Source organism: Miniopterus schreibersii, assembly GCF_964146895.1.
Source record: "Miniopterus schreibersii genome assembly, chromosome: 3".
NCBI classification, from domain to species: Eukaryota; Metazoa; Chordata; class Mammalia; order Chiroptera; family Miniopteridae; genus Miniopterus; species Miniopterus schreibersii.
Window position 1 is genome coordinate 86,278,566 of NC_138103.1, and position 27,512 is coordinate 86,306,077.

General features: G+C 46.8%; 1 protein-coding gene across 3 annotated transcripts in view; it reads right to left on the minus strand.

Moving 5' to 3' along the window:
• Positions 1-736: 736 nt before the first annotated feature.
• The window catches only part of MYO10 (myosin X), a 179,115-nt gene continuing 152,339 nt past the window's right edge, over positions 737-27,512 (minus strand). For all 3 annotated transcript variants that reach the window (XM_081131248.1, XM_081131247.1, XM_081131249.1), the window contains 20 exons: positions 27,151-27,257; positions 26,018-26,275; positions 25,613-25,658; positions 23,804-24,676; positions 22,773-22,896; positions 20,065-20,308; positions 18,105-18,200; positions 15,627-15,720; positions 14,854-14,909; positions 12,928-13,070; positions 12,476-12,670; positions 11,338-11,495; positions 8,987-9,110; positions 7,945-8,242; positions 6,956-7,163; positions 6,318-6,454; positions 5,372-5,492; positions 4,524-4,970; positions 3,584-3,775; positions 737-2,179 (listed from right to left, as the gene is read on the minus strand). In XM_081131248.1, coding sequence (XP_080987374.1) covers positions 2,078-2,179; positions 3,584-3,775; positions 4,524-4,970; positions 5,372-5,492; positions 6,318-6,454; positions 6,956-7,163; positions 7,945-8,242; positions 8,987-9,110; positions 11,338-11,495; positions 12,476-12,670; positions 12,928-13,070; positions 14,854-14,909; positions 15,627-15,720; positions 18,105-18,200; positions 20,065-20,308; positions 22,773-22,896; positions 23,804-24,676; positions 25,613-25,658; positions 26,018-26,275; positions 27,151-27,257 — 4,023 coding nt within the window. In that variant the 3' untranslated portion in view covers positions 737-2,077. The remainder of the gene's footprint in view (positions 2,180-3,583; positions 3,776-4,523; positions 4,971-5,371; positions 5,493-6,317; positions 6,455-6,955; positions 7,164-7,944; positions 8,243-8,986; positions 9,111-11,337; positions 11,496-12,475; positions 12,671-12,927; positions 13,071-14,853; positions 14,910-15,626; positions 15,721-18,104; positions 18,201-20,064; positions 20,309-22,772; positions 22,897-23,803; positions 24,677-25,612; positions 25,659-26,017; positions 26,276-27,150; positions 27,258-27,512) is intronic.

Consider the following 27,512-nt stretch of genomic DNA (forward strand, 5'->3'; position numbering starts at 1 on the left):
ACCACTGGGCAGCCAACACCCTAGTTTGGGGGGCTGATAAAATGGGGATGAGATGAAAGCATGACCAAGAGATGTGCTGTTGAGTCAGAGCCAGCGTGGCTGAAGTAAGAACGAGGTGGAGTGGCATGAAACAAGGGCAGAAAACAGGGTGCTTAGTAGAGATGTTTATTTTGGTGAGAAAGTGATAGTTTTGAGTGGGAGAGGCATATATTTACATGTGTGTTTATAAAGATCCCTTTAGGCATCTGGTCTATGGAGAGTAGCATTTATGAGAGGGCCGAGGGGGTGGTGAGGGGCGCAAAGGTGGGACCACGTGAGATCAATGAAGGTGCTATCGGGGCCAAGGCAATGGAACCGCACATGGCTTCAGACCCTTGCCCTGACACCTGCTCCATGCCACCTCCACCTCCACACCCGTGCTTGCACTCCTTCGGGGCACTCCCCAAGGAATTCCTTCCCCTTTGCCATATTTCCAGACCAGCTCAAGGTCCACCACCCCTTCCCCTTGACTTCCTTGAACGCTGTCCTTTACCTTCTCCGCTTTCTTGGAGTCATGCTCTGAGCCTTCAAGAGCAGTTGTGATGTTTACATGACTGTTTTTAGACCGGTGATCAAGGGCATCAGACACACAACTGAGATGCCCTGAAGCCCAAAGCATTAAAACCCCAAACCACCAAAAACAAAAGCAAGATCCCATATGAATTTAGAGCCACCTGGATAAAGAAAACACACTGAGCATTAGCTAATATCTTTTATTGTCAGACTTTCTTGGAGCCAACAAACAATGATTTCAATTTCACATGGCTGTCCATAAGGGATAAGGCATTTTTTTTCTTTGTGGGTAGACTTAGTTGGCCTAAGCCTTTACAACTTTTCCATATGAAAATAAAAGTCCAAGACCAGAATATTTTTCTTCTGGTCATAAATGCTGATTTATGTACAGGCGCCTTTTTCAGAGCACCATTATAAACCTGGGATAAAATCTGTATTTTATTAAAGCCTCAGCATTTAGCGTCGGGGTCCTTTAAAGATTCTCATGTGTGTTTCACCTTTGGGGAGACAGCCCTTCTCCCCATATTCAATATGGTTATACTGTAATCTACCTGGAGCCACACAAGCTAATCTTCAAAGAAACATTTTCTTAACTTAAAACTTTTAGAAACTAGAGACTCCAAAATGACTTCATATCATTCTAGAAACAGCCCTGGAGCCAGCTGTTTAAGAGTGGTTTATAAATACAGTTATTTGCAGGCTGCATATCTGTTTATAATACAGCAGACACAGAATGCAGACTTTGCTACATGTATAACAAAACTGAGTCCAAACGTGGCTTTCGAAATACAGCAAAGACAGGAAAATTCAGGATTCCGTCTGTTAATATCACCACCTTATAAAGTAACCATTGGAGACTATAACTCTGAGCTACTGAAATATACAGACAGACTGTTTACACCATTGCACTTCCTTTTTCCCTTTGCTTTTAACACGCTTGAAACAATGACTAAAGTGGTGAGTTTATGAGCACAGGCATGCACAGGCAAGCACAGATACTTAAAAGATGAAACGAAGAAAAAAAGTTAATAGGTGTCCGCGAGGAAGGCTGCCAGCAGCACTCCAACTAAAATACACTGTCCCCTTGCGCTCCCTGTCCCCCTCCCCACTCCCTCACCTTCCCGCAAAGTCGGGAAATCAGGCTGGGAGGTTAGTGCATAGTTGATGGGTCAATGCCACCCCCTTCCAGGCTCTGTCAGTCTGCCCAACAAGGCGGAGGAAGCATTCCCTTCAGTAGCACAGTGAAGGTCCATTAGTGTCGCTTCCACAAGTTAAGGCACTTCCGGCTGCTTTGGCGGCAGCGTGGGGCTTTTCCCTCTCTCTCGTTTTAAGGCATGTGTCACCTAAGAGTTGTAAAGCTTTGGAAACTGGGTTAAGGTTGACAGCTTAATACACGATCACTGAAGTGGACAGGGCGAAAGGTCCCTCGGAGACACCTCCCTTCCGGAGGCTGCCGGGGAGCCCGGGCAGAGGCGCCGGCCGAGGCCGGGGGGACGTGCTGGGACACAGGGCCTCACGCCCGCGTTCACCTGGAGCTGCCCTGGCTGCCCACGGAGCGCGAGGTGCTGTAGCGCTTCTTCACGATCATGCTGATGTAGGCCTTCATGAGCTTGGCCACGCCCACCACCTGCGGGGACACACTCATCAGGGGGGCGGCGGACCCCCCAACCGCCACGCGTCCTCCCAGCAGAAGCCACCAGCCTGCCGTGCAAATCCAAATCCACGGCTCAAGTTCTGCAGGAAGCAGCAAGCCGACCTGCTTTTACCTATTCCTAGTCAGGGAGAAGGGAACTGAGGCCTTTCCAAGTACCCTGTGCACCACCTGGTGGTTCTTTCATGCAAAAACGGCAGTTTGGCTTAATGTGAAATTGTCAGACTTTGCACGTTAAAAAATACACAGAGCACCACCTGACGACACTTAACGCTGATATCACTAGGGCTGGGAATTATCTCCTCACTTAAGATAAAGGAAAACGACAGAGCCCGCAATCACGGCTGCTAAAGACTGGATTGTACAGTTCTAGTCAATGCCTCATGATGCAACTGAGAAAACAGAACCAAGTTCTAAGGGACGAGCAGAGCGCCGCAGACGGCCAGTTCTGCTCCAGGCCGGCTACGATCTCGAATTAGCTCCTTCCACCCCCGCTGGCCCATCACTTCTCGCGGCTGGCCTGGATCCCGGCTAACACATCCTGACTGGCCTCCACTTCCCTGGTTCTCCTTCCTGCCAACCCCACCCCACATCACTATAAACGCACCATCCTTACATCTTGCACAAAGATCCCAGAGCGGGTCCCTGCTGTCTGCTGGAGTCGACCAAACTCAGCAGCCTGGCACCCAAGACCCTCTAGTCAATGGCCCCCACCTCTCTCCATCTCAAATCGGCCTCATCCAGCTCCTGCACTACATCCTTGGTCTGGCCGCTCCTCTCTGGTCCCCTCCTCTCTGGTCCTTAGCCAGGGGGCAGCATGGACTCATTTCCATTCCCTGCCTCTGTTTCTAGGCAGCTCCCTATGTGGAGACCTCAATAGGCTTCTTGTATTATCATTATTATTATTATTAATTTTAAGCTCCAGAGCAGAGAACATACACAGTTAAGGCATTTTCTATGAATTTGTGAGCCAGAACTAGCTCTGCCCAGGATGGTCACATCCCTTGCACACTCCTGCTCCATGGACACCACAGAGTTGGGTCTCACTGTTGCTATATCAGCATCTGATCTTCACAAGGCTGCATTGCCAAATTATGTATTGTTTCTTGAACATCCATATCATTTTGCTTTCTCTTCCTTTCCTCCATGGGTAAGACCCCCTGATACAAAGGAACCAGATTTCTCTGTTGCAGAGGTATACAGAAGAAATTTGGGATTATCAGATTTCAGGCTGCGAGGAACCTGACGCTGGGTGGGGGTCATGTTACTGTATTTTCCTTGGCCTTAATGAGAGTCAAATAAAACTACTTGGCCAAAGGCATCAGGAGGAAATGGCACATTGGTTTTCTATTTCTTTCAAGGCCCTGGTTTGCCTCTTACCTCACTGGTTTCAAAGAGCAGCTCCCTCTCATCCACCACAATCTTGTACGTGTTTGCCAGGGGAGCCCCAAAAGAGAGGATGTGTTCATACTGGAAGACTTCCAACGGTCTCCCCTCCCCGCGCTTGTAGACGGAGACGGCATCTGCGCTGACGCCCAACCAGAGCTCCTGGGGGAAGCCGCCTTCCTTGCACTGGGGGGCAAGAGTTAGTGTAAGGGTTAGATCAGGAAGCGATCAGAAGCACAGCACCCAGAAAACACAAGGCAGGCTTTCAGGCGAGCCCTCTGCACAGAATGCTAAACACATTCAATGCACATTCATGCCAGGAAACTAAACTTGAGAAATGGTATCTGTCTGTCTTATGTAAAACCCAAGTATATCCAAAGTTTCTAATTCTGTGTACAGTTATTAATTAAAAAAAAATTTTTTTAAATGCAGGTCTTTACCAGCACTTTTTACTGGCTCTATAGCTTCCATAATAAAGAGAAGTTATTTCAGAATAGGTGGCATCTTAACTTTTCACTGACTCCTAGTATTGAAAAAGCAGTTACTATAGCCAGGCAGGCATGGCTCAGTGGTTGAGCATTGACCTATGAACCAGGAGGTGACAGGTCGATTCCCAGTCAGGGCACATTGCCTGGGTTGTGGGCTCAATCCCATTGGCTCTCTCTCCCTCCCTCCCTTTCTCTCTCTGAAATCAATAAAAAAAAAAATTTTTTTTAAAAGCATTTACTATCAAGAAAATAAAACCTTTGGGGGTGGGTGTGTTAAGGGTAAGATCTGGGGAGCTCTAACCAAAGAGAGTCAAAGAGAGCAGTGTTCATCCCATCCTTCCTCTGTATGCCCTTGGCCATGGTCACACTGATTTATGTTCTCAGACACACCCTGGTCCCTGAAGCAGCAGCCTGCCTGCCCCCAGCGCACAGCAGCCGGGTCTCACCTCCACATCAAAGAGCGTGGACCCATAACCAGGCCACTCCTTGATCACAGCCATGTACTTGGCCATGGCCTGCTCCTGGCTCATTCCCTGAAATTTCTTCCATTTGTCGATGATGCTGGCTCGAGCCGAGGAGACTTCTTCCTTGATCCACATGTCCAGCATCTGCTCTTCCTCGGCCTTTTGCCGGACCACGGAGCCCGTGCGGAAGCTGCGCCTCAGCGTCCCCTCCAGGAAGCTCGTCCGCCTCTGCCGCTCACTCGGGGTGAAGCTTTTGGTGGACTGGCTGATGCGGGCCTTGAGTCTCTGCAGGGAGTAAACCTCTTCGAGAGGCGGGATGGTGGTGTGCAGTGAATAGTCCCCCTGCAGGTACTGCAGCCGCAGGGCTGCGAGAACCTGCAGGTTCTCTTCAGGGGCCGGGTAGTGGCCGTGGATAACGGCTTCGTGGGCCTGAAAGGAGGTGGTCAGCAGCGTTAGGGGCAGACACGGGATGCCCACCTGGCTCACTCCCCTCCTCCATCAGGACTGCTCTCAAATGTCACCTTCCCTAGAAATGGTACCTGGACCCTGCTTTGCTGCTTTAAATTTCTCCCTAGCACGGATACCATCTAACACGTATTTTATTCTTTACTGTCTCTCTCTGCCCAACTAGAACAGCTCCTGGCACAGGAGTTCAAATAAAACGTGCATAAATTTCATCTACCGATGAATACAAGCCGCTGACCTGTCCACACTGGGACGTTGACTGCCATGCCCAATTTCTAAGGACCAGCAGTTAACTTAAAAAGGGGCAGTAATGGGTTTTCACTCTGCTCTCTGATGAAGGCATCTGTTTCTAAAAGTTCCCTCACCTGTTCAAACATAAATGCAAATTCCACGCTGTCTTTTGGCACATTGTCTGTGTCCAGGAAGCAGTACAGCTTGAAGTAGAATTTCCAGGGCAGGTCGCCCACCTCGGACGTGGCAGCCAGCCTACAGAAGAAGTCAGGAGAGACTCAGAAAGCAAAACAAGAGACGGGCCTCGGGTGACCCACAGGGAGCTGACGTGACATGGCTTATTCTCTGTAAGGATGCAGGCACTCTGTCCATGCTCAGAGAGCCGAGTGGGCAGAGACGGGGACTGAGAGAGAGAAAGCAGAGCTGAGTGAGGCTCATCAGAGTCCCTTGTGCATTTTACTTAACCAGAGCTGGGAGCCATGCTTGCAGCCGGGTCTGGCTTTAACACAACAAGCAGGCAGCCTTCAATCAAACTGTGCTAACAAGCATCTTCCGAGTGCCCCAGTCTAATGGGTACTAGATAAGCATTGTGCTGAATCCATAGAGAGAAAAGAAACCCAGGCTATTTCTTCAAATGAACTACAATATTTATAAAAATCGACACAAATATTATGGAGGCTGTGTTTACACTGAACAGAAGTATCTTCTGAGCTATTAAGAAGATATAAGAGGCACAGATAAAAATCAGAGTTCCAACAGAGATAGAGTTTGTTTCTAAGTTGCCTTGTGTCTAGTAGCCCCATTTCAAAGCCAATGGACAAGGAATCCCAAGGCAATGAGTAAAACAGGGGACTGACGGGGTGGGGTAAAGAAACGGCAACAAACTGGACCCTATTTGACACGGTGGCCTTATCTAGGAACCGAAAAGTCAGCCTGCGGAGGTGAAAACTCTAGTTAGCTTCAACGCTGGTGAAATAACCTCCAGTGCGCACTGAGGCTGCAAACAAAGTTCAGGTCCTCAACTCTTGCTCTTATTTGCTTTCGGTTAATCGGCTGGCCCTTCAGGGAGAAGGGACTTACTTTTCAAACTTTGCTAGCACATCTGCTACGATGGTCCGGCTTTCAATGGCTTTGTCGACGTGGCCGTTGGACTCAAACAGGGCAAACATGTTCCTGCTGTCCTCCATGGCCAGGCCTCTGATCAGCTTCTCCACCACCTGGAAGACACCCCCCACCCCCGAGGCCGTCAGTGCCCAGAGCTGTGCTTCTAGAATGTGCCGTCAAGGGAACTCAGAGGGAGCCGCCAGCAAAAGCGAGGGTCCAAACAGCCTCCTAAAGCTGTCCTGCATGGTCACCCACAATCTCAAAGGTGCAGTTTCTCTTATTCTCTTGAAACCAGTCTTATCTTTTTCTTGCCAAAAGGAACACAGGGAGGGGCAGATGTGGATCCAATGTCTTACAAACCCATAGGAGGAAAAGTGCACGAAAACTAAAGTCTTGTGCTTAAAAACCTCCAAGAAACAATAGTGACTTCCACCGATGTTTCTTCTACACAAGAAGTTTTTCAGGTTTTACTTAAATTTTAAAAAAGAGAAAGAAAAGACAAGGTGTTCACCTGATCCCACATTCTAGATATTCGTTGCGAATATAAACACCGTATAGCAGAAACGTGGTACCCTAGCCGGAGTGGACAACCCGAGTCAGGGGTGTGACCTCACCTCCCCGGCTGTGGTGTGGGAGTTGATGGTGATCTTGCAGGAGCCCCCGCCGTGGCAGTACACCATGGATGTCATTTCCTGCCTGTGGATCAGAGCTTCTATTTCATCTCGGGAAGGCACAAACTCTCTGCATTTGGTTTTCTTAAGAGATTCGTAAACGAAGAGGGCGTATTTTTCCATCTCAGTTCCTGGAAACTGTTCCCGTATCCTAGGAGAGAAACATTCACTGTTTAATTGCTAGACTGAGGACGGCTGGCTGCTGGCAGCCGGGCTGCTTCGAGGTGGTGGGCGGGCACCTAGCGGCGAGAGGAGCAAACACCGCCACTTCCCAGCAGGGGCCCAGTTCAGCCTGTGCAGGTTCAGTTTCAATACAAAAAAACAACAAACAAATAAACAAAAAAACCCCAAAAGCCAGTGTCTTGACTGGGAGCAACTTTCACCTCTGTAGGGCCTGTTCCACTTGAAAGTTCTGCCTCACACTGTGTGAGAATTGTTTTTCCAGTCAATCAGAATCTGAATCAGACTGTTTCTACTACTGTTTTCTCTGGAGTAAGTACCGAAGTTTTGGGGGTTTCCTATTTACACTGGGTTGTAGTAATTAAATGTATCCAAGGTCCTACACACTGAAAACACTGCACGAAAAGTGACCTGGTCCCTTATGTGGCTTCGAGAGAAAAATGATGTCTGGGCTCAGTCTGTGAGCTCACGTAAGTGAAGCCCAGCACCCCCCTGGCCCCATACAGAGTTATCACAATATTACTGACTATATTCCCTGTGCTGTACTTTACAGCCCCATGACTATTCTGTAGCTGCCGATCTGTATTTCTCAATCCCTTCACCCCTTTCACCCGGCTCCCCAACTCCCTCCCCTCTGGCAACCATCAGCCTGTGTTCTCTGTATCTGAGTCTGCCTCTGTTTTGTTTGCTTATTTTGTATTTCAGATCCCACATATAAGTGAAATCCTACAGTATTTGCCTCCAGCTCGTACCTTTTGAGGTGGAACTTGAGGTACTTGAGAATCCCCCGACTCGGCAGGAAGGTGCAGCTCAAGCAGGTGAGGATCTGCCAGCTGCACAGGTTGCCGGCACTGCCCGGGTGCGGCACCTTGTTGGTCTGCTTGATGAGCTGGCAGTACAGCTCGTCTCGCAGGGGGCGCAGGTCGTGCCCGGTCTGGAGGATGCCCTGGATGATGGGGATGGGATCAGACATGGATTCCAGCTGCTGCAGGGAATTGAAGATCTTGATGGCTTCATCCTGCAGGGTGGTGTAGCCTTTGTCCCTGAGCACTAGGATAGGAAAAGCAAACCAACGCAAGTCACACAGGGGGTCAAAGAAGGTGCCATCTGAGCAGCACATAAGAGGAAGGAGTGGGGACAGACAGCTTCTTCATGACACAGTTCCCACCCCGGTCCCTGTACCTTTGAATCAGCTGGGAAAAGCTGTCAAAACAAAGAGGGGTGCTCTGGCTGGTGTGGCTCAGTTGGTCGGGGCATTATCCCGTACACCAAGAGGTGGCGGGTCCGATTTCGGGTCAGGGCACACACCCAGGTTGTGGGTTCCATCCCCAGTCAGGGAGTGTGCAGGAGGCAATCAATGTTTCTCTCTCACACTCTGTGTCTCTCTCCCCTCTCCCCCTTCCTTTCTTTAAAATCAATACTAGTAATTAAAAAAAACACACAAAAAAACAAAACAGGGGCAAGTTATGTTATGTAATTCATAATGTTTATGTAATTCACTGTTTTATTACATAAGTCAACTCTTTTATTGTACAAAATTCTTACTTAAAAGTTGATCTGTTGGCAACTGGTTCCATAATGGGAATCCAAGACTGTGTAGGATCTGTTCTCGAGGATATGGAGGCGACTTTGAGTGCATGGGAGTGCGGGCATCTTCTGACTCCCTTTAAAGTTCCGTACTTCAATAGAACAGTCCTTGCATCACTACAACTAACAAATGCTAATATACCAGAGCTAAAGAGTTAACGGAAAACAGAACCAGTGTCTCGAGTACAGGTGGAACTGGGGACTCACGGTTGAGATTGATGTCTCCGTAGGGCAGGGGCAGGAGTGGGGAGTGCAGGGGGTGGTGGGTGTGGCGGAGGATGGGGTTCCGCTTGTAAATCTGCTCCACCACGTCCGAGTTCAGGCAGTTCTCCTTGAAAATAAAGGGGCCATTACAGAAAGCAGGCAAATGTATGGGGAAAAACATCTGCATCTGTATTCTCCTACACATGAATATTTTTCAAAGTCTAAACCTTCCACCAAGCCCAGGAATGGTAGTAGAAATCCAGCATTAAAAACTGCAAGCTGGAGGAGACCGAGAATCTGTGTATGAAAACAAACCACAACCACATGTGTTCTTACATCGTTCCTTCTCTGTTTCACTCGCATAAATTCTCTCATGTTATTTAAAAGGTTCCCGCCTAGCCAGGCGTGGCTCAGTGGTTGAGCGTTGACCTGGGATCCAGGCGATCCAGGTTCGATTCCCAGTCAGGGCACACGCCCGGGTTGCAGGCTCGATCCCCAGTTGGGGGCATGCAGGAGGCAGCCGATCAATGACTCTCTCATCATTGATGTTTCTATTTTCTATCTCTCTCTCTCTCCCTCTCCCTTCCTCTCTCTGAAATCAATAAAGATATATTTAAAAAAATAAAATAAAAGGTTCCCCCTGCACTTATATATACTTAAAAAATTAATTTAAAAGTCTCTTGCTAATTATTTAGTCATCGATCATTTAGCCAAACTATGAACCTTTATCTAAAATTCATTTAAGCATGCATTTTGCTAGTTCTTATCTTTTGTATTCTCTATACCAGAAAGCCACAGGTAGAGTGAGACTCTTTCCATGTGCCTGCCTTCTCTTTCACTCCTGAAATTTAAGAGATCTGCTCACAGAAATTCATCATCATGTATTTATGCTCCTAAAATCCTAATTGGGGATGCAAAAGAGCCAGTGACTTTTATAACTTTAAATAAACAGAAGAGTTGGAGGAGAGGCAATGAATCACTCTGCCCTGGTAATTTCATTTCCACTATGAAACTTTTTCAATAACACCAGATTAAAAGTAGGAAAAAAACTTTAATTACTTAAAAAAAAAGTGTATGAACTTAATTAGGGCAACTTGTCTAGTTTCTTAAAAAGCATGGTTTCATATTTGGAAAATTCTATTACACTTTTAATGTCTGATTTCAAATTAATTAGACAATGTAAGACTAGATAGAACTTTGAGGAGGAAGTTCAGCTGATATGTGCATTTTTTTACTCCTATCTCAAAAGAAAGCTTCAAAAAAGTATTTTTATGGCCAGAAATAAAATTATTAGTATCCAGCACCATGGGTTCCACAGAAAGCTTTGCAGAGTCTCAGAGAATAACTCACTCAGTGGAATTTAGCTTCAAACACACAGAAAACACTTAAGTTTGGCATCAAGAGGCCAACTTGAATTTGGAGGGAAATTATGTACTACTGACACATGAGACCCTTTCCCACGTTTGCAAAGGTGGAGTTTGCCTCCTGGATCCAATTGGTTAACATCCTTTGATGTACATCAGTAAATACCTATCTCACTATCACTCTGAATCAGCTCCAGCTCTTTCCTTTGTGTAGGGAATCTGTCTGCATGGACAACATGGAGGAACAGCAGTAAAAATCATTCCTCTGACCTGGTTCTGCACCAGGGACTGACCAGCTAGGTGAGCAATGCAACCAGAATACCCCATGTCTGGTTCCCTTGCTGGAAAATGAATGCAGTAATCCTCGTGCACGATTGCCATTTAATTGTGTGTTCATTCATTCAACACACACTTACTGAGCAACTCATCTTTATAACAGGACATCACAATTTAACATGGTCCATACTGGTCCAGAGACAGGCACTTTTCTGAGTTTGGGGGCCCCTGATACAGATTCCAAGTTTTCTAGACCAATCTGGGCTCTCTGTGAATCCAGCTGTGTGGTCTAGAAACTGCATATAGTTAAGAGTAGAATTACTGTGTTACTTCTAAAAGACCCCAACCCAGGGCTGAAGTCGAACCTCTGGCATAGCATGTCATCCCCAACACAATTCACACACGTCCCTACGATGGGGAACCTAACTCCAAACCACAGACCATCGTCCGTCTGCCTAGAGCCCAGCAACCAGGTCTGCCTCGGCAGCAACATCGAACACCTCCCTAAAGGTAAAATATTTTAGTGTAAGATTTTACCCAAAATCGCACATTTAGATTCCTAAAAGCAGGGATATGCAAACACAAAATTTACCAAGAGTTGGTTTTGATTACAGAATAAAAATGGAGCTTGACTGATGCTGACGTCTTGATGTTCCAATGGTGAGAGGCCGTCAGCTCCTAAGAACCACCCTGAGGAGCTCGCATCCCCCTTACCTTGATGTCCTGAATCAGCTGCTGGGTGGGGGTGTCGATGGGGGCCTTGGTGTCGGTCACGTTTTGAATGGCGCTGGACCACCTGGTGGCCTCGTTGAGCAGCTTGGTGTAGAGCCGATAGCAGTGCTTGCGCCCGTACACGGTGACGTTCCAGTAGCCTGTAAGACGCATCCCACACGCACCAGCGTTAACCTCCGCGACCAAGGACACGGTCCTGTACCAGAGTCCCAGGAATCCAGCACCGTCAGCAGCTGTGTCATCTCCACCTAAGCCCCTTTAGTTACTAAATTCAGTAAATACTTGCTGAATTCATACATGTGCTGGCCCTGCACTGGGTACCTAGGTACCCAAAAGACAGGAGTTTGCAGCTGAGAGAGGACCACAAACAAAAAATAATAAACCCAGAATTACATGTGCAAATCGTAACATTTGCTCTGGAAGAAAAACAGGCGTAAACTCAAGTCCCCTTTCAAGGCTCCGGGGCTGGAGAGAAAACTGCCCACTGCTTTCTCCTGCCTTCCTGCTTCTTCTGGTCCTTTCTCAGGCCCCCCTGAAAACCCTTGTGCTAAGTAAGCAATCTACAGGCTTAAAACAAGCTGCAATCTGGAATAGATTAAATGTATTAAATGTATTAAAAACACACAAATCTTGTTTTTAATGGAATAGCTATATTTAAAAAAGCACAAAATCAAACTAGCAACAAAAATCCAGGTAAATCTAGAGACATTTTTAATGTAATACTGAGAAGGAAAAAAAAACTAAGCTTACGCTCTATTTTATTTATATTACACTCATTGGCATGATTTATCTTTTCCAGGCTGCATTACGACTCTCATGGTACAATGATAAAAAAGACAAAACCCAAGCAAATAAATATAAAGCTTCCTGTGGGATGACCTTCGTCTGTTTACATGTTACTGTCCTCAGATGACTCTTCCTCCAACTCACTAAATCAAGATCTCTTTACGATCATTTACTGTGTTCTCACGGCTAACCACACAGGCAGCCTCGGGAGAGAAATCAATCAGAAAGAGCTCTTTTGACGAGAGAAGCGCACACTCTTGGTAGGAGCCTCCTTCCTTCCCCTGGGCAGACCCAGAGCTCCTAGGATTTGATGCCCTGCGGCCCGGTGACTTACCCGTCTCTTTGAAAACCTTCTCATCCGGAGGGACGACCGAGCAGAGGCTATTGAGGACCAGGGTGCCCAGTTTCAGGGCGTTCTTCTCCGAGCTCTTGTAGTAATCCAAGGAGTTGTGAGTGAGCACAAACCACCGCTTCTTCAGTTTCAGCGAGGACATCTTCGGGCTGTTCTTGACTTCTTTGTGCAACCACCCTGGAAAGAAAGCGGAGAGTCTAACTCAAAAACTATGAGGAGAAACACCAAATACCAGGTAATAATCTGCACAATGCTTACAAGTGGGTCATATTCCAAAGATTTGCTAGAAATGACCATGATCATCTCTCATTTCATATTTTTAGCAACTTCAAGAGTCAAATGACTTGGAAAAGCTGCTGAAAGAGGAAAGACACAGACGTCCATGCAAATGAAAACAAGGCTCGGTGAGAAAGGAAAGCATCAGTGGCAGTCACCTCTCACGATGAACTCCTGGCCCTCTACCCTGGTGTCGCCCTTGGATCTCTGCAGCAGCGTTATCCAGTGATGCATCTCCTCCGGCGTGTCCGCGTTGCAGTGCAGGACCCGGTTGGCCGTGATGATCACAAACGAATTCGGCCTGAGCGACAGGGCGGGAAGGAAGCAAAGCCTCTTAGCTCTACTGTGAGCATCACCTCTGTGTGAACCAGGACTGAGTGCCTTCCTCAGGGCTTACGGGTCACGGGGATAAAAAAGACCGTGCTATTTGTATTTTACGGTAAGGATGGCAAACCTTGCTCATTTCCGCAGGATTTATTTTATGCATCATTACCCTTTACACTTGGAGCGACACATTCTGAAGGCCCTGGAAGGGAACACATTTCTTCATGCAAAACTTTCCAGATGACACCCGGTTCCGGGAAGGCTACATAAGGTGACTGTGGGGGAAAATTTTGTTTTGATGCCTCTCCAAAGTAAATTTCTTTCTGCTTCTGGGTACTGCCTTGGATAATATTTCTGTTGTCGGTAATGAAATGTCAGACGCCAATAATAGAAGATGATCAGTAAATAGGTGTAGAGGAATATATTATACACTTGATTATGCCTGGTACAAAAAGCCACCTGGGCCCATGTTTTCAGAGCAATCTAACAAGGGCTCGTTCCCAGTTAGGGTGCCGTAATAACGGAAATTTACTTTTTCCCCCGCTCAGTGCCTTGAGCCTGTCATAGGCCGTTGCTCATACTAATTCCTCTACCTAAGTGCTTTTAAGCTAGTGAATGAATCTCTTACAAGTTCACTGTAGTTAATGCAGCAAAAGTTCAAGGGAAAGGAATGAAGATTCACAGGAGTATAGTACATAGAAAAACATAGGTGCTCCTCAGAAATAAAGATTTTTCTATAGTTGGGAGGGGAGAAAGGTAGGCAGTTGAGGAGAAAGCCTGAACAGAGATGGAAAGTTCTAAGCATGGCTCAGCACAAGCCCGGCCTGATGGAGTGAAGGGGTTGGGAGAAGGCAGACGCAGATGAGATAGGAATGTGACCATTAGAGTAAGAATCTGGGCTTTGATTGCTGACCCAACACATGTGTTTCAGGTTGCTGAGCCAGGTGTAGGAAGGTGCAGGGTGACTGCCAAAACAAAGGACCTGTGGTCCAGAAGAGCCTTCATCGGTGGGGTGATGAAGACTCCGAAACTCTAATGCTGCCTAGTAGACACTAGTTTTGTTGTCAATTTGAATACATTTCTATTCACTTTCCAAAGCTGTCCTTGAAGGTAGGAGTCAATTTAATTGTTACTCAGAATTCACAAGCAGCAAAGAAAACTAGAGATGATAAAACAGAGGTCATGGGGACAAGGGCTTTCGGGACAATGATTTCCAAAGATGATTTGCCTTCAAAACCAAAACCAAAAGCATGCTATTTTGAAGGCACGGATAAGGTAGAAATGTCAAGGAAAATAAATGTATGCTCTCCATTAAGTTGCTAAATGTATACTTTACATAGAAATCTTTTGAATTCATAATTAAGTTTAGAAAGGGGAACTATACCTTTTGGGAATACTGTGCTAGAATACTGTTTTCCTATACAGGCATTTTCCTCCTATATGAATCCTGAGTTTGTGCCATATCCAAACAAAGAATATTTCTCTTACATGTGTTTTTTATGTTTTTAATTAACTGTCTAAATTAGGTTTCCACGGTCTCCCCCAGCACTTCAGAGACCCAGAGAGGAAAGCTTCCAGGTGATATAAGACAGGGTACCAAGGACGAAGACTCTGGATTGCCGAGGTGGACCCGGTGAGAACATGCAGCTTAGAGATTTTTCACAGCCCAGGAAAGAGGAAGGTGGCGCAGACGCAGAGAGAGCAGTGAGCGCAGGCAGGTAACTAAGAACTTAATTGTTAAGAGTCACATCTGAGCTCACCTGTCAGGGCTGTCGGAGGCGCAGACGGAATCAATCAGCCCCACGTCCAAAGTGCCCTGGAACGGAGCAAGGAGCAGAGAGCTTGAGAGACACATTCAGGTACACTGAGCATTATCTTAATACCCCCAGACCCTCTAAACAGGTCACGACCCTCTAAACAGGCCAACAAAAGGCTTTTTGTATTAACTGCAGAATAACAGTTATCTAAGAAGGCTATTTGGTGAGTAGAGGCGGCCTCCAGGGAGGGCAGAATCTACAGTTCACTCCTTAAAAAAACCCAACTGTCTTTTTCTTAAAACACCTTCAGTGACAAGTGTTTGAGAACTTCTTTCGACAGTACAAATGTTCTGATTTAGGCTATGATCTTATTCTGCTGAGAAACTTGGTTTGACATTAAGTTTTTCTTATGAGAAGATAAAACTTAATTTCTAAAATAGGGTTTCTATGGCTCTGTATCTGTGTCTGGGATAAAGACAGAGTACAATTCAGGTTTCACTAAGTCCTTGCAAGAAAAGTGTAATGTGCTCCCACGATTTGGTGAAAATTGGGATTTTTTTGTTCTTGTTATTTTAATGATTTGAGGCAGGAGAATTGGAACCTAGAACTACTTCTAATCTTTAATTTATTCTGTTTTTCTGTATAATTTTTAACCAAAATATTCCTGTTTTTCTCTATAATTATTACACTGTTACTTTGAAAACAAAGACTGTCTGGAAACTCCCAGCTTCCCACCGCCCACAGGACGTCACCCCAGCCCACCAATGCTCACGCACCACAGCATTTTGGGGGTTTGCCTGCTCGTCGTGCATCTCCCGAATCTCCTGGTCCGTGGACGCGTGGACCTGACTCAGCACGCTGAACCACTGGCTGTGGGACGGAGAGAGCAGCAGTCAGCAACAGCCAAGCCCTGGATTTACAAAACAGCAATGCCCTCGAACACAGAGGAAAACCACCTTTTCTCTGACCGACGTTGCTTTTCATTTGCCTACACGTCAGGGTAAATGCAGGTTTCCTACTACCAGGGAGCAAAGTTAAAAGAAACAGACCAAGTGCCTTAAGTACCATCTGTTGCAAGTTCAGATCATTGGGAGAGCTTCCCTCCAAGTCCCACAGACCTTTACAGACATCTAACAATAATGAGTTCCTAGAGAAACTGGCAGGAAAAATGAAACCCTCAGTTCTAACCAAAACACTTACATGAAAAATCTTTATTGAAGATATTATTTAAACCGGGAGCATGCAAGTGCCTTCTCATTTTGAAAGGTAAACTGCAAGGTAAGAGGCCAAATGTAGGACCTTCTCAGAATGGCCACGTGAAGTCTATTTTCCCGCCTCATTCCCCGGATGGGGTTGCCAACCACCTAGAAGGATTTCTACTAATGTGAGTAAAACCACAGGAGAGCTCAAAGTAGAAAACAAGTGCTTGGAGTAGAAAATGAAAATTTCTTTTGATCAGGGAACTAACTCTTCCATTTTCATTTCAAAAAAGTCTTCTCAGTTCCATCAGAATCAGATAATAAAGGGAAACTTGTCAAGCAGAACAAAGGTCATGATGTAACTGGAAACTCAATACCTGCTTGAGAAAAATGATCATGAATATTCATCTGTCCGTCAACCACAAAATGCGAATGACGCCAAATAGGAGAGACGCTAGCACATTCTCCTCCTGTAGGGACTAATTGTACTGGAAATATCGGGGGGCTACTTTGCAAAGTACGTGATTGTCTAACCACTATGCTGTACACCAGAAAGTAAGATGAAATACTATTGAATGTAAACTGTAATTGAAAAAATAAAAGACATATATACATACTCCTACTAAGTAAGGCAGAAGAGAAAGTACTTAATACACATGAATATTTAAGTACAAAAGTAATACCTATATGTAAAGATTAGTCATGTAAGTTATTTACAGCAAAACACTAAAATCTATCTCCTGTGATCCCTGAAGGAGAAAAAAGTGACCAAGAGCCTGAAAATACTCAACATGCACAGAAGCTGAGGAAGACTCAGGAAACTTCCCATGTACCTTTGCTTCATTAACTCAGGTTAACCCAAAGGAAGGCTGCAGTCATCGCTTTACGTGGAAGCTCAGAAATATCCCAAATTAAACACTAAAAACACACACATGCAAGATGGAGGCCACAGGGATCTCACACACACACACACCCAAACACAGAAACAAACTCTGCCGTGCTTTCAGTCTGAACAGAATAACTTGGACTCTGAGAAGAAATTTTTATAAATGCGTTCCACTGGTCAGGGAAAAAAGCCGTTGGCTAAAATATTCCAACTGTTAAATTTAGCAGGTTCATCATGGCACAAAACAGACAGGAGAGCTGCCAAATGCTGAGCCTGTAATTTAGCTGAAAAGCTGTGGGCATTCCCTGGACCACAAAAAATCACGCGTGTTCACTAGGCGTCCCAGACAGAAGGATGGGGCTGTGACGCCGGGCTTGCTTGTTTTTCCAGTTTGTGTCATAATTTACGGACCTTGGCAGGGTTGCAGGTTGTTCCCATGGGAAGAATTATTTTCTTTGCCCTTAATGCTGCTTACCATGGTGTTGTGTCAACTCACTAGAAGATTCTAGTGATTTCTGAGCTGAAAGGGGGAGAATATAGGCTGAAGGATGTCACCCGCATAAACTGGACGGCACTCTCTGGCACTGCCGAGTGGACGACAGATCGCCAACATAACCCTACAGTCTCAGTAGCGGGAAGCACTTTAGAACACAGCCTGCAGTACAGTAAGTCCTCTAAGCGTTAACTGTCACTTTCTCCTACCGAACTCTTCAATATCAAGACTGAACACCTTCCAAATGTCACAGCGCTCTCATTTATCTACAGCCGGTGGTTAATGCTCCTGCCTCTTGGATCCTTCAGCAAACACAAGCTGTTCCATTTCAAAGCTCAGAAGCTTGGGGGCTTTCAGCTGGGTGCAGCTGCACAGTTTACACACACTGCTGGTGACACTTTATAAGCCCGAGCAGGGACGACAAGGGGTCTGACGGGTGGCACTGCAAGCTGGGAGTCCTGAACTGTGAGGTGTACGTGGACAGATCTGCCCAGTAAAGAATTCCCCAGGGGAAAAGCACATCCATCTCTTACGACTCACAGTCCTTCAGGCATCCTAACTAAGAAACCAGTTAAAATTTTTCAGAGCCAGTGGGGAGGCGGTGATCTGGGCGATGCCCAGGCCTGTGCAGGACTGAGGATGTAGTTACGATGAGGTCGACAGCACAGCTCCTCACCTGGCGTCTTCCGGGGATTCGGCGATCAGGTGGAAGGTCCTATCGGCCATGATGATATCGATTCCGTTCTCTTTGCTGGTGTTATCTATGATCTCTCTGTGGGGGGGGAAGCGCCAAGAGCAAATCAGGAACACAGAATTCTTAACAAGTGCGAAAAGCAATTTCACCAAACTGATCACTGAGTTGGAAACTAACTGAAAAATCAGACACCTACTTCAGCCTGCTTTTTTAGAAATGAAGATCACTGTGGCCTCTAGGGGGAGCCAGATCCCTCTCTCCTGCAGAGAAAGGGGCGCTGCTGGCCTGGCCTGGGGTACAGGTTTCTTTGACTTCTCTAGGGATAGGCCCCTCTCTTCTCACACTGGCCCTCACAAGGGTGTGATGGGGGTGTGATGACGTTATCAGGACCACGGTAAAGGATAAACGTGGTCTGGAAACTGCAGGATAAATGAGGCAGCATCTTCAAAAATAGGTAGTGAAAGAAAGAAATGATGGAGGAGGAATTTACACATGAAGGGACTGGAGAGATCTGCCAACTGACTGACTAGGAATTATAAACCGTGTTGGGATTCTGATGTGAAGAAATAAACCAACCCAGACTAACAAGAACATTATCACCTTCATTTATAAGACAACTGGGGACATTTGAACGACTTGAGTTTGGATGATAAGGAGTTAATATTATTTTTTAAATGTTACAATAATATTGTGGTTATATATTAAAAAGAGTCTTAATCTTCAAGTGCATACTAAAATATCTGCAGATGACATTATACGATGTAAGGGTCTTGCTTTCAAGAATACAGTTTGCAGGGGGAGCGAAACACTACGGCTGTGGTGGGTAACTGTGAAAAGTTGGGCCATAAGTACATGGATTTCAATATATTCTTCTATCTGCTCTTGCATGTGACTGAAATTTTCTATAATAAAAAATGAAATAAAAAATCTTAAACTTAATCTTAATTTAAAAAATCTTAATGTGGTGAAACCCTAATTACTCATTGCTCTTCCTTTAGAGACTATGACAAATGGGTGACTAAGAGCTAACATTTCCCTGACTCTAAAATTTTTACAAAGCACCTGAAGAACAGGGCTTTATTCAGCAACAGAGTGAGTTGCAAAAGGAACAAACATCAATTTACACTGTGAAACTAAAACCACAACTCACACGCTCTCTCTCAGCTTCCTGGCATTAGTGCCCCCCATCACAGGGCGAATATAGAAGAACATCATGGTCTACAGGGCTGAGAGAAGACTGCATGTGGCAAGGAGCTGTGCCACCTATGAAATCTGCCCTTGTATAGTATGGTGACTATAGTCAATAATCCTGTATTGCATATTTGAAAGCTGCTAAGAAAGTAGATCTTAAAAGTTCTCATCACAAGAAAAAAATGCATAACTGTGTGCTGATAATAATTTTGCAATACATACAGATATCAAATCTCTGTTTTATACCTGAAACTGATACAAAGTTACGTGTCAGCTATATCTCTAAAAACAAAACAGAACAAAAAAACCAAACACCTCCAGGTTGGCAGTCGGCTCCCAATTTAGCAATCTGTTGGCACAGCTGGGAATGTCCAAGACTTGAAGGGGGTATGTTGACCGATTAAAAGGATGGTAAAAAAGATTCTCGGCCAACCATTCAACATTCACAGCATGATTCCTGCAAACAACCAATCACATCTCCAATGGGCTAGTTCTATGTCCAGCCGGCATCTTCCAGGCCAGAGCCCAATGTCTGAATGTAACCGCAGGGAGTGAACCGCCCACAGATGAAGCCGTTTCCCTCGTTTCCTAACCGTTCAGCCCACTGAAGTGATGACAAGGGACACACTCAACACCTACTAGTACACTGCTTCGAAGAACTCGCACCAGCTGGCTTGGGAGGCATCGGCACCGAGGGCCAAGCCGCCCCCCGTCACCACCCACTGGGCCACATCGAGGGTCGCCAACCTACTTTGCCGTCCGGACTTCCACGGTGCCCTTGAGCTTCTCCTCGCTGTCGTTCTCGAAGTACATCAGCTTGGACTGGCGCAGGACGAACCAGCGCCTCTTCCAGTTCCTCCTGGACAGCGTGGAGGAGCCGCCGCCTTTCTTGTGGAGCCAGCCTTGCTTGAGGGCCTCCTGCTTGGAGCGGAACCACAGGAAGGTCTCGTCCTTGAGGACGCACCAGCGGCGTTTCCAGGAGTTCATCAAGCCACCTGTGCCCCCGCGATGGGTAGGGAGGGGTTTAAGAAAAGTCAATCAGTGGATGACAATACCAGTAGGTCTTAAGGCTCAGCCTGCCCTTCACTTTGCCTTGAGTGACCTGCCCTCAGACGCCCCTCAGGGCAGGATGGCGGCACTGGACAGATGTTACACTAGCTAGGCTGGATGATGCAAGAATGTTGTCCCTTCCTCACACTGAGCTGACACTCAAACCCTGCAATGGGTCAGGGCCGTGGGAGGAGAATCATTTCTGTATGTTTATCTTCAAATGCCCCAAAGGGGAAATCAGTTTAAAATGGTTTCAAAGTTTACACATTCCTTCCTTATTTGGTCAATGAAACATGACTTGTCAGTGATTTTGTAGTTTAGCAAAACACTCTAACTTAATAGGAAAATAAAACAGACTTCTTTGGATAAACACATCTTTTAAAAAATAAAAGCATCATCATCTGAAAATGGTTCACATGGATAAGGTATACGATTCAGAATATGAAACAAAGACTTCAAGCTGAATTGTGATTAAACCTAAAAAAATGAGAAGTTAGCTATAATTTATTTAGTGGGAAACTTTCTTTTGGTTGAGCAAAATCAGACAAGGAGACAAGGGTATACAGATGTCACTGTTTATAAGATAAAAAATATTTCTAATACCTTTTTAGCAGGATAATTTTATTTTAGTATTCTAGATTTTTCAAGGACACTCAACAGTGGCATCTTACCACCATTATTCAAAAATCTGTTTCAATGTATCCACTGAAGAACATAACCTACTTCAATAATTTATTATAAAATGTGCACAAGTTATGTTTTTGGGTCAGCCAGTAATAAAAATAAGGGACATTTAAACGTGGATATTGAAAGTCAGCATAAAGAAAACACTTTTCTTTTACAGATTAGAATTTAAATGAGACCTTTTCAGATTAATTTCTTCAATGATTATAGATCTAAACCTCACAGTGGTGCAAATAAGGCCATGACAACACTGGTTTGTGTTCGGTGTGCAAAGTGCACCTGCTTCGTTGAGCAATACCAACTGCTTCCCCTTCCTGCATCTAAAGCACTGCTCGCTCACCTAGCTGAAAAGTCTTTGTGGTCACGCCAAGCTCCAGAGCTGTTTCCTAACAAACAGCAGACTTGCCAAGGACTACCAGAAACTTTCTTTGCTTTTTGATGTACGACTTTAATCTGAGCTTTTCAAACAGGCCCAGAGGAAACGGTAATACAAAGTTATTCTTTTATCTTATCGTCTTTAAATGATAAAGGTTATTCACAGTTTCAAAGACGCAGATTACAACAGTCATCACCATAGGTTTCTTCACTCTGCTGCTATTTGCTATTACCTATTAATAGGACTTCTTCCCAGCCCTCTCTCTGCAGTTCCGGGCACTCTCTCAATAGTTCATCATTTAGAGAAGTTGATCAATGCTATTAATTTCCAACTGCAGACACCTTTAGTAGGCTAACAGGCTGGTGAAAATCCATTTATGCTCATAAAATAGTATCTGGTGGTTGGATATTCTTTATCATTGGTTTCTCTGGTTTTTTTTGGTGGGGGGTGTCATAGTTCTATTTAAGACCCTTACTAAAGATTAAATGATGCATTTACACAATAACTTTTTTAAGAGATGAATTTGCCAAATATTCACTTGTGTACCTTCTTGAGCTTTTAATGCTTTAATGTTGAAATGGATGTTTTGAATGTATGTTTACTTTTACCTCATCTTATTTGTCAAACAACTATGTAATAAATCAGTGCCACATATTATAAGAAAGAGTGATATACTGATATAGGGAATTTTAAAGCCAACTTAGGGACTAAAAGTCATTTGGGAGAGGGGGAAATACATTAATAATAAAAAGTTTATATTTATTCTGAGAAGTGCATGAGAAAATCTTAAAAGCTATGGTTACATACTTATTGGATCATTAGGTCCTGATCTGTGATTACCTGTTTTCCTTTATCGAATGATTTGATGCAAGCTCCTTGACTAGACTTTCTCAATCTCTGTCATTCTAAGGCTCCTATAAAAATTTCCACCAACCAGTGACTTCAGGCAGCAATAGGCAGATCTCCCCTAAAACAAACCTTGTGTGGTTTCCATGAGCACACTGGGGATCAGAGGCTGAGAACGGCAGGACTTCGAAAAGCGAATGACTGATATTAGTAGCTAGACCAATCAAAACACATGACTATAATTCTCATCACTGGTGAAAGTGGCTGTAAACTGTCTGTCCTAACACTGCACCGAGGACAGTCACAGCAATGTTCTCCCTGGTGTTACTGTGTCACCCGTATCACACCACCATGGCATCCTCCATGCACCTAGAGAACCTAACCCGAGGTCAGGGGGTAGGTAGGGTGCTATTCCCAATCCCCTGGATCAGCCTCAGTGAAAACAAAATCTCAGCACTCCATCGCTCTACTCCACACCCACGCGCCACGGTGGCCTGTCATACCTTTCATGTACAGAAAGCTGTGGAAGTAAGGCAGCGTGACACAGCTGTACACAGAGTCCCGCCGGTAAGAAAGTTCATCGTCTGTATCGAACCTCGAGTCAAAGTCCTCTTCACTATCTTCAAACTGGACAGGAAGACAGCCAATGGTGAGCAAGAAAACCAGAGAACAGGCAACGAACATGCCCAGCATCTATCAACATTGAGAATACTAAAATGCTGGCCAGGCGTTTTAGTTGAGCAGTTGAGCATCGACCTGGGATCCAGGAGATCGAGGTTGGATTCCCGGTCGGGGCACATGCCCGGGTTGTGGGCTCGATCCCCAGTCGGGGGCGTGCAGGAGGCAGCCGATCAGTGACTCTCTCATCACTGATGTTTCTGTCTCTCTCCCTCTCCCTTCCTCTCTCTGAAATCAATACAGATATATTAGAAAAACCCAAAAGAAAACAAACAAAAACAAAGTAAAAAAACAACTGACAAAGAAGCAACGAAGAAGCAATTCCCTTTAAACTGCTAAGCTAAAAACATCTTCAAGTCTTAGAAAGTCAAGGCAGTATTTAATGCACAGCCAACGTGGGTGGGGGAGAACAGAAGTGACAAATAAATGCAGAAGCTGGAAAGGATGTGTTTAAGCCCTTCAAGATCCCTTACAACCAGGGCCAGCTGGAACATCCCCAGGTGTGGACCCTGAAGCTCCTGTAAGGGAAGTTCTCCGATCAGGGGGCCGCACTCCCCAGCCGGCTGCAAAGGAGCGACAGGAACAGCCAGAGTCTCCACTGACCACGCCGGCTTTCTTCGGCTTCGGACAAAATGCAGCTCTGGGCTTTGTGTCTAACCTACCACGGACCCATCCAAGCTCCGTTTACTAATCCGATTGCTTTTAGGACGAGGAAGGGGTTCGAGAGCATCTTTAAGAGCCTGCCTTTGAAATCCTGGCCTGGCCTGCGGGGGCGTCTTCCACCAAGTGACGGTGCAACAGGGGCGTGGACAGGACGCCCCCGAGTGCGGGGGCCCCCAGGGGACGGGGTACTCACCGAGGACTGCGCCCCCTCAGAGCTAAAGCGGTAGGCCCCGGAGCTGTTGTAGGTCCCCACGGAGCACCGGTAGTCTGGGGACCACTGGCTGCTGCAGGAGTTGGAGAAGGTGACGCTGCTGCCCGAGGTGATGGCGCCGTCCTCGTAGTCGTCCTGGTCGTAGTCGTAGTCGCCCTCGGGCGAGGGGAGGCCCCCGGGGTTCTGGGGCACGCAGTAGGGGGGGTCCCCGCCGGGGCAGCCCGGCTCCGCGGCGGCCAGGGGCGCGGGGCCGTGGGCGCCGGGGCTGGCGGGCACCAGCGTGTCGTTCATGTAGGGGTCCTCCTCCGACGACTCGTCGCTCGTGCGGATGCCGCTGGTGCGCTGGTCCGAGTGGCCGTGCTCGCTGGGGTTGGGCGAGTCCTTGAAGGCGTCGTCGTCGGCCTCGAAGCCCTCGTCGACCTCCTCCTCGGGGTAGGGCTGGCTGAAGTTGAAGGTGGGCTTGGCGCCGCCCTGCGCAGGGCCGCCCGCGCCCGCGCCCGCGCCCAGCGAGCGCTCGATGTCGCGCACGCACTCGTCGATCTCGTGGAAGTTGAGCGCGGCGAGGAAGTCCTGCGCCGCCCGGCACGCCTCGTCCTCCAGCCGCCGCAGCTCCTCGTCGCGCAGCTGCTGCAGCTTCTGCAGCGAGGCCTGCGTCAGCGACAGCTCCTGCCGCTCCTTCATGCGCTGCAGGTCCTCGATCTCCTTCTCCAGGCGGAGGATCTCCTCCACCTGCTTGTTCTCCTTCTGCTTCTCCAGGTCCCGGCTGAGCTCGGCCTCCCGCTGGCTCCTGAGCTCGGCCTCCCGCTGGCTCCTCCGCGCGGCGTCCAGCTCCTGCCGCTGGCGCTCGGCGGCCTCCTGGAGAGAGGAGGGGGCGCCCCGGTGAGTGACAAAGGGACAGGCAAAGGGACAGGCGCAGCGCCGCCTCCGCCGGGGGAGACGAGATGCTCTCGGCTAACCCTGGGGCCCCACCCCCTCCGCAAACTGGTGTGTTCAAGCTATATCCCCCACTGAGCCTCAGTATCTGTGCTTTTATTTTTAAATATGTCTATTGATTTCAAGAGAGAGGAAAGGAGAGGGAGGGAGGGAGAGAGAGAAACGCATCAATGATGAGTCATTGATCGGCTGCCTCCTGCACACCCCCTACTGGGGATCGAACCCACAACCTGGACATGTGCCCTGACGGTAATCTAACCCCGAGCCTGGATCCTAGGTAAATGCTCCACCGCTGAGCCACCAGGGCAGGGCAAGGAGATAGAGCCTTTAAAGAGGTGATTACGTTAGAATGAAGTCGGGAGGTGGGGGCTAATCCAATCTGACTGGCATCCTTGTAAGAGGAGACTGAACACACAGGGACCCTGGGGTGCACACAGAGATGGAAGACCATGTGACAACCCAGCAAGAAGGTGGCCACCCGCAAGCTAAGGAGAGAGGCCTCAGAAGAAACCAAACCTCTGGACATCTTGATCTTAAGACTTCCAGACCCTAGAATGGTGAGAAAACCAATTTCTGTTGTTTAATCCGCCCAGGCTGTGGTGCTTTGTCATGGCAGCCTGAGCAAACTAACACAGGGGTTATGTCGGTGTAGAGAAATTACGCTGTCATGATCCACAGTAAAATCTTAGACATGCACTCATTTTCCCCCAGTTAGAGTGGGTTAGCAATTGCACCATAAACACCTCCTCTCATGTCCTTCCTACATCTCTATACTTTAGCTTTGAATCCTGAGTCAAAGTGTTTGAAGTGAGAAGGAAACGGACAGACGAGATGCCATACTGTCACTCCATTTGTCACCTGCTGGGTGCGGAGCTCAGCTTCTCTTCGTGCCTTCTCTCTTTCTCTAAAAACAGTAAAGAAAAAAGACAGTGAAAATAAACAAACACAATGAAAAAAAATCCCAGAACCACTTGTCAGAGCAAGCTAATTCTCTCTAAAAAACTTTGCTATAGACAACTTAAAAAGCATGAAGGATGGGGCCTCTTCTGCGGCAATATATTTATTCTGTGCATAAAATAAAAACATGCACAGAACTGGCCCCTCCTCAGCACTGCCAAGGAATTTTACATTGGAGCCACCAGAAGCTACTGTTTCCAATAGCAGGTTCGGCAGCATCCCCTGGGAACTCCTGCTGGGAGGATGGATACTGAGCCTAAAACGCAAAAGGTGTCCTGTGTCCTCCGGGCCAGAGAGGCGCTGTACCTTTCCTCTTGCTCCCGCCTCCTCTGTTCCTCTTGCTCCCGCCTCCTCTGTTCCTCTTGCTCCCGTCTCCTCTTTGCTTCCTCCTCCTGCTTCTCGGCCAGCAGCTGCCTGTAAACTCGCCGAGCCTTCTGGCCTCTGAGTTGCTTCTGGAAAACGATGGCTGCTTTTCTGAGCAGCAGAAATCGCCTCCTCAGAAGGAATGCTCTGTAATTCTTCTGTATCATCACCACGCAAGAAAGGACCTTCCTGTACTGCTTTCTGAAAACAAAAACAAAAACACAGCACAACAGAATAACTGTCGAGGTAATGAGGCTTCAAGCTCTTCCCATGTGTTTCCGTTATCGCCACAGACAAAGGAACAGGACCTCGGTCGGGAAGATGCTCTCATTATAGAGTCCGGAGTGCACAGGAGGCCCCTTTGGGCAAAACAAAACAGAAGAATAACAAAAGAATAATAACAAACGAAAGTAAAGCAAGAACCCTATCATGATCTTGGCTAAAAATAAACATAGAACCCCTAATGCCGACTTTGAGGAGTTTTGGCAGGAAGTTGGGTTGTAAACAGGACCAGAAGAGAGTTTACATATTCTCCTGTTCTTATGAAGGGAAAAAAACCCCACTCACCACAGTAGGACAGCTTTGGACTGGAAAAAATTTAGCAGTGTGGGGTTTTATGTGGCATGCTGGTCGGCAGAGGTGGACAGAGCTCAAATGCACATGAAAAGAAGCTGCCTTATTTGGCAAACACTGAAGGGTGGGCCTCTGTGGACCTAATGAGACACCAATGTCAGCAGCCAAAATACCCAAGTCAACAGCCAGGTTGCCTCTGGCTTCAGTACTCAAGGAAGATGAACCTGGGAAGCAATTTAAGTATCTCAGTACAGTCCCCTGATAACACTGCTCTAACTGAGACACTGGGAGTCCCCTTTCCTACTTTCTGCCTAGGTCAAGCTAACTAGGCATCTGGCATCGCCAGTTAGGAGCATTGACCTAGGACTCTCCTTAGCCTGATCCTAACCCTCCATCCAGGTCTACTTTAAGGAAAAGCAATCGACCAGCCTCCCCCACCTGATGGATTATACTGGGGAAGGCCACATGAAGCTTAATGCCTTCTCCCCTCCGATCCTTCTTACCGTGCCAAGTAGCCCATGACGTGGGCCCGGATCACCATGGCCGCCCGGGTAACTTCCTCCTCCCGCAGCTTCTCCAGTTTCTGCTCCAAGGATTCTCGAAGGAAGACCTGCCCAGGAGGGACCAACATGTCAGAACCAAAGATCGTGACTGGTAGAAAGAAGGAATCTCTGAGTCACAGATATTTTACGGGATTAGGCCTTTTTTCCCCTCTCCTTAAGCTTGCCCTAAATACACATAGCCATGCTTTCCAGCCCAGTGCTTCTCCACTCCCTGTGGGAAAGGGCCGTTGTTTTTATTTTTTTCACAGAGGAATAAATTAACAGATAACATTATGTTAGTTTCAGGTGTACATCATGATTCA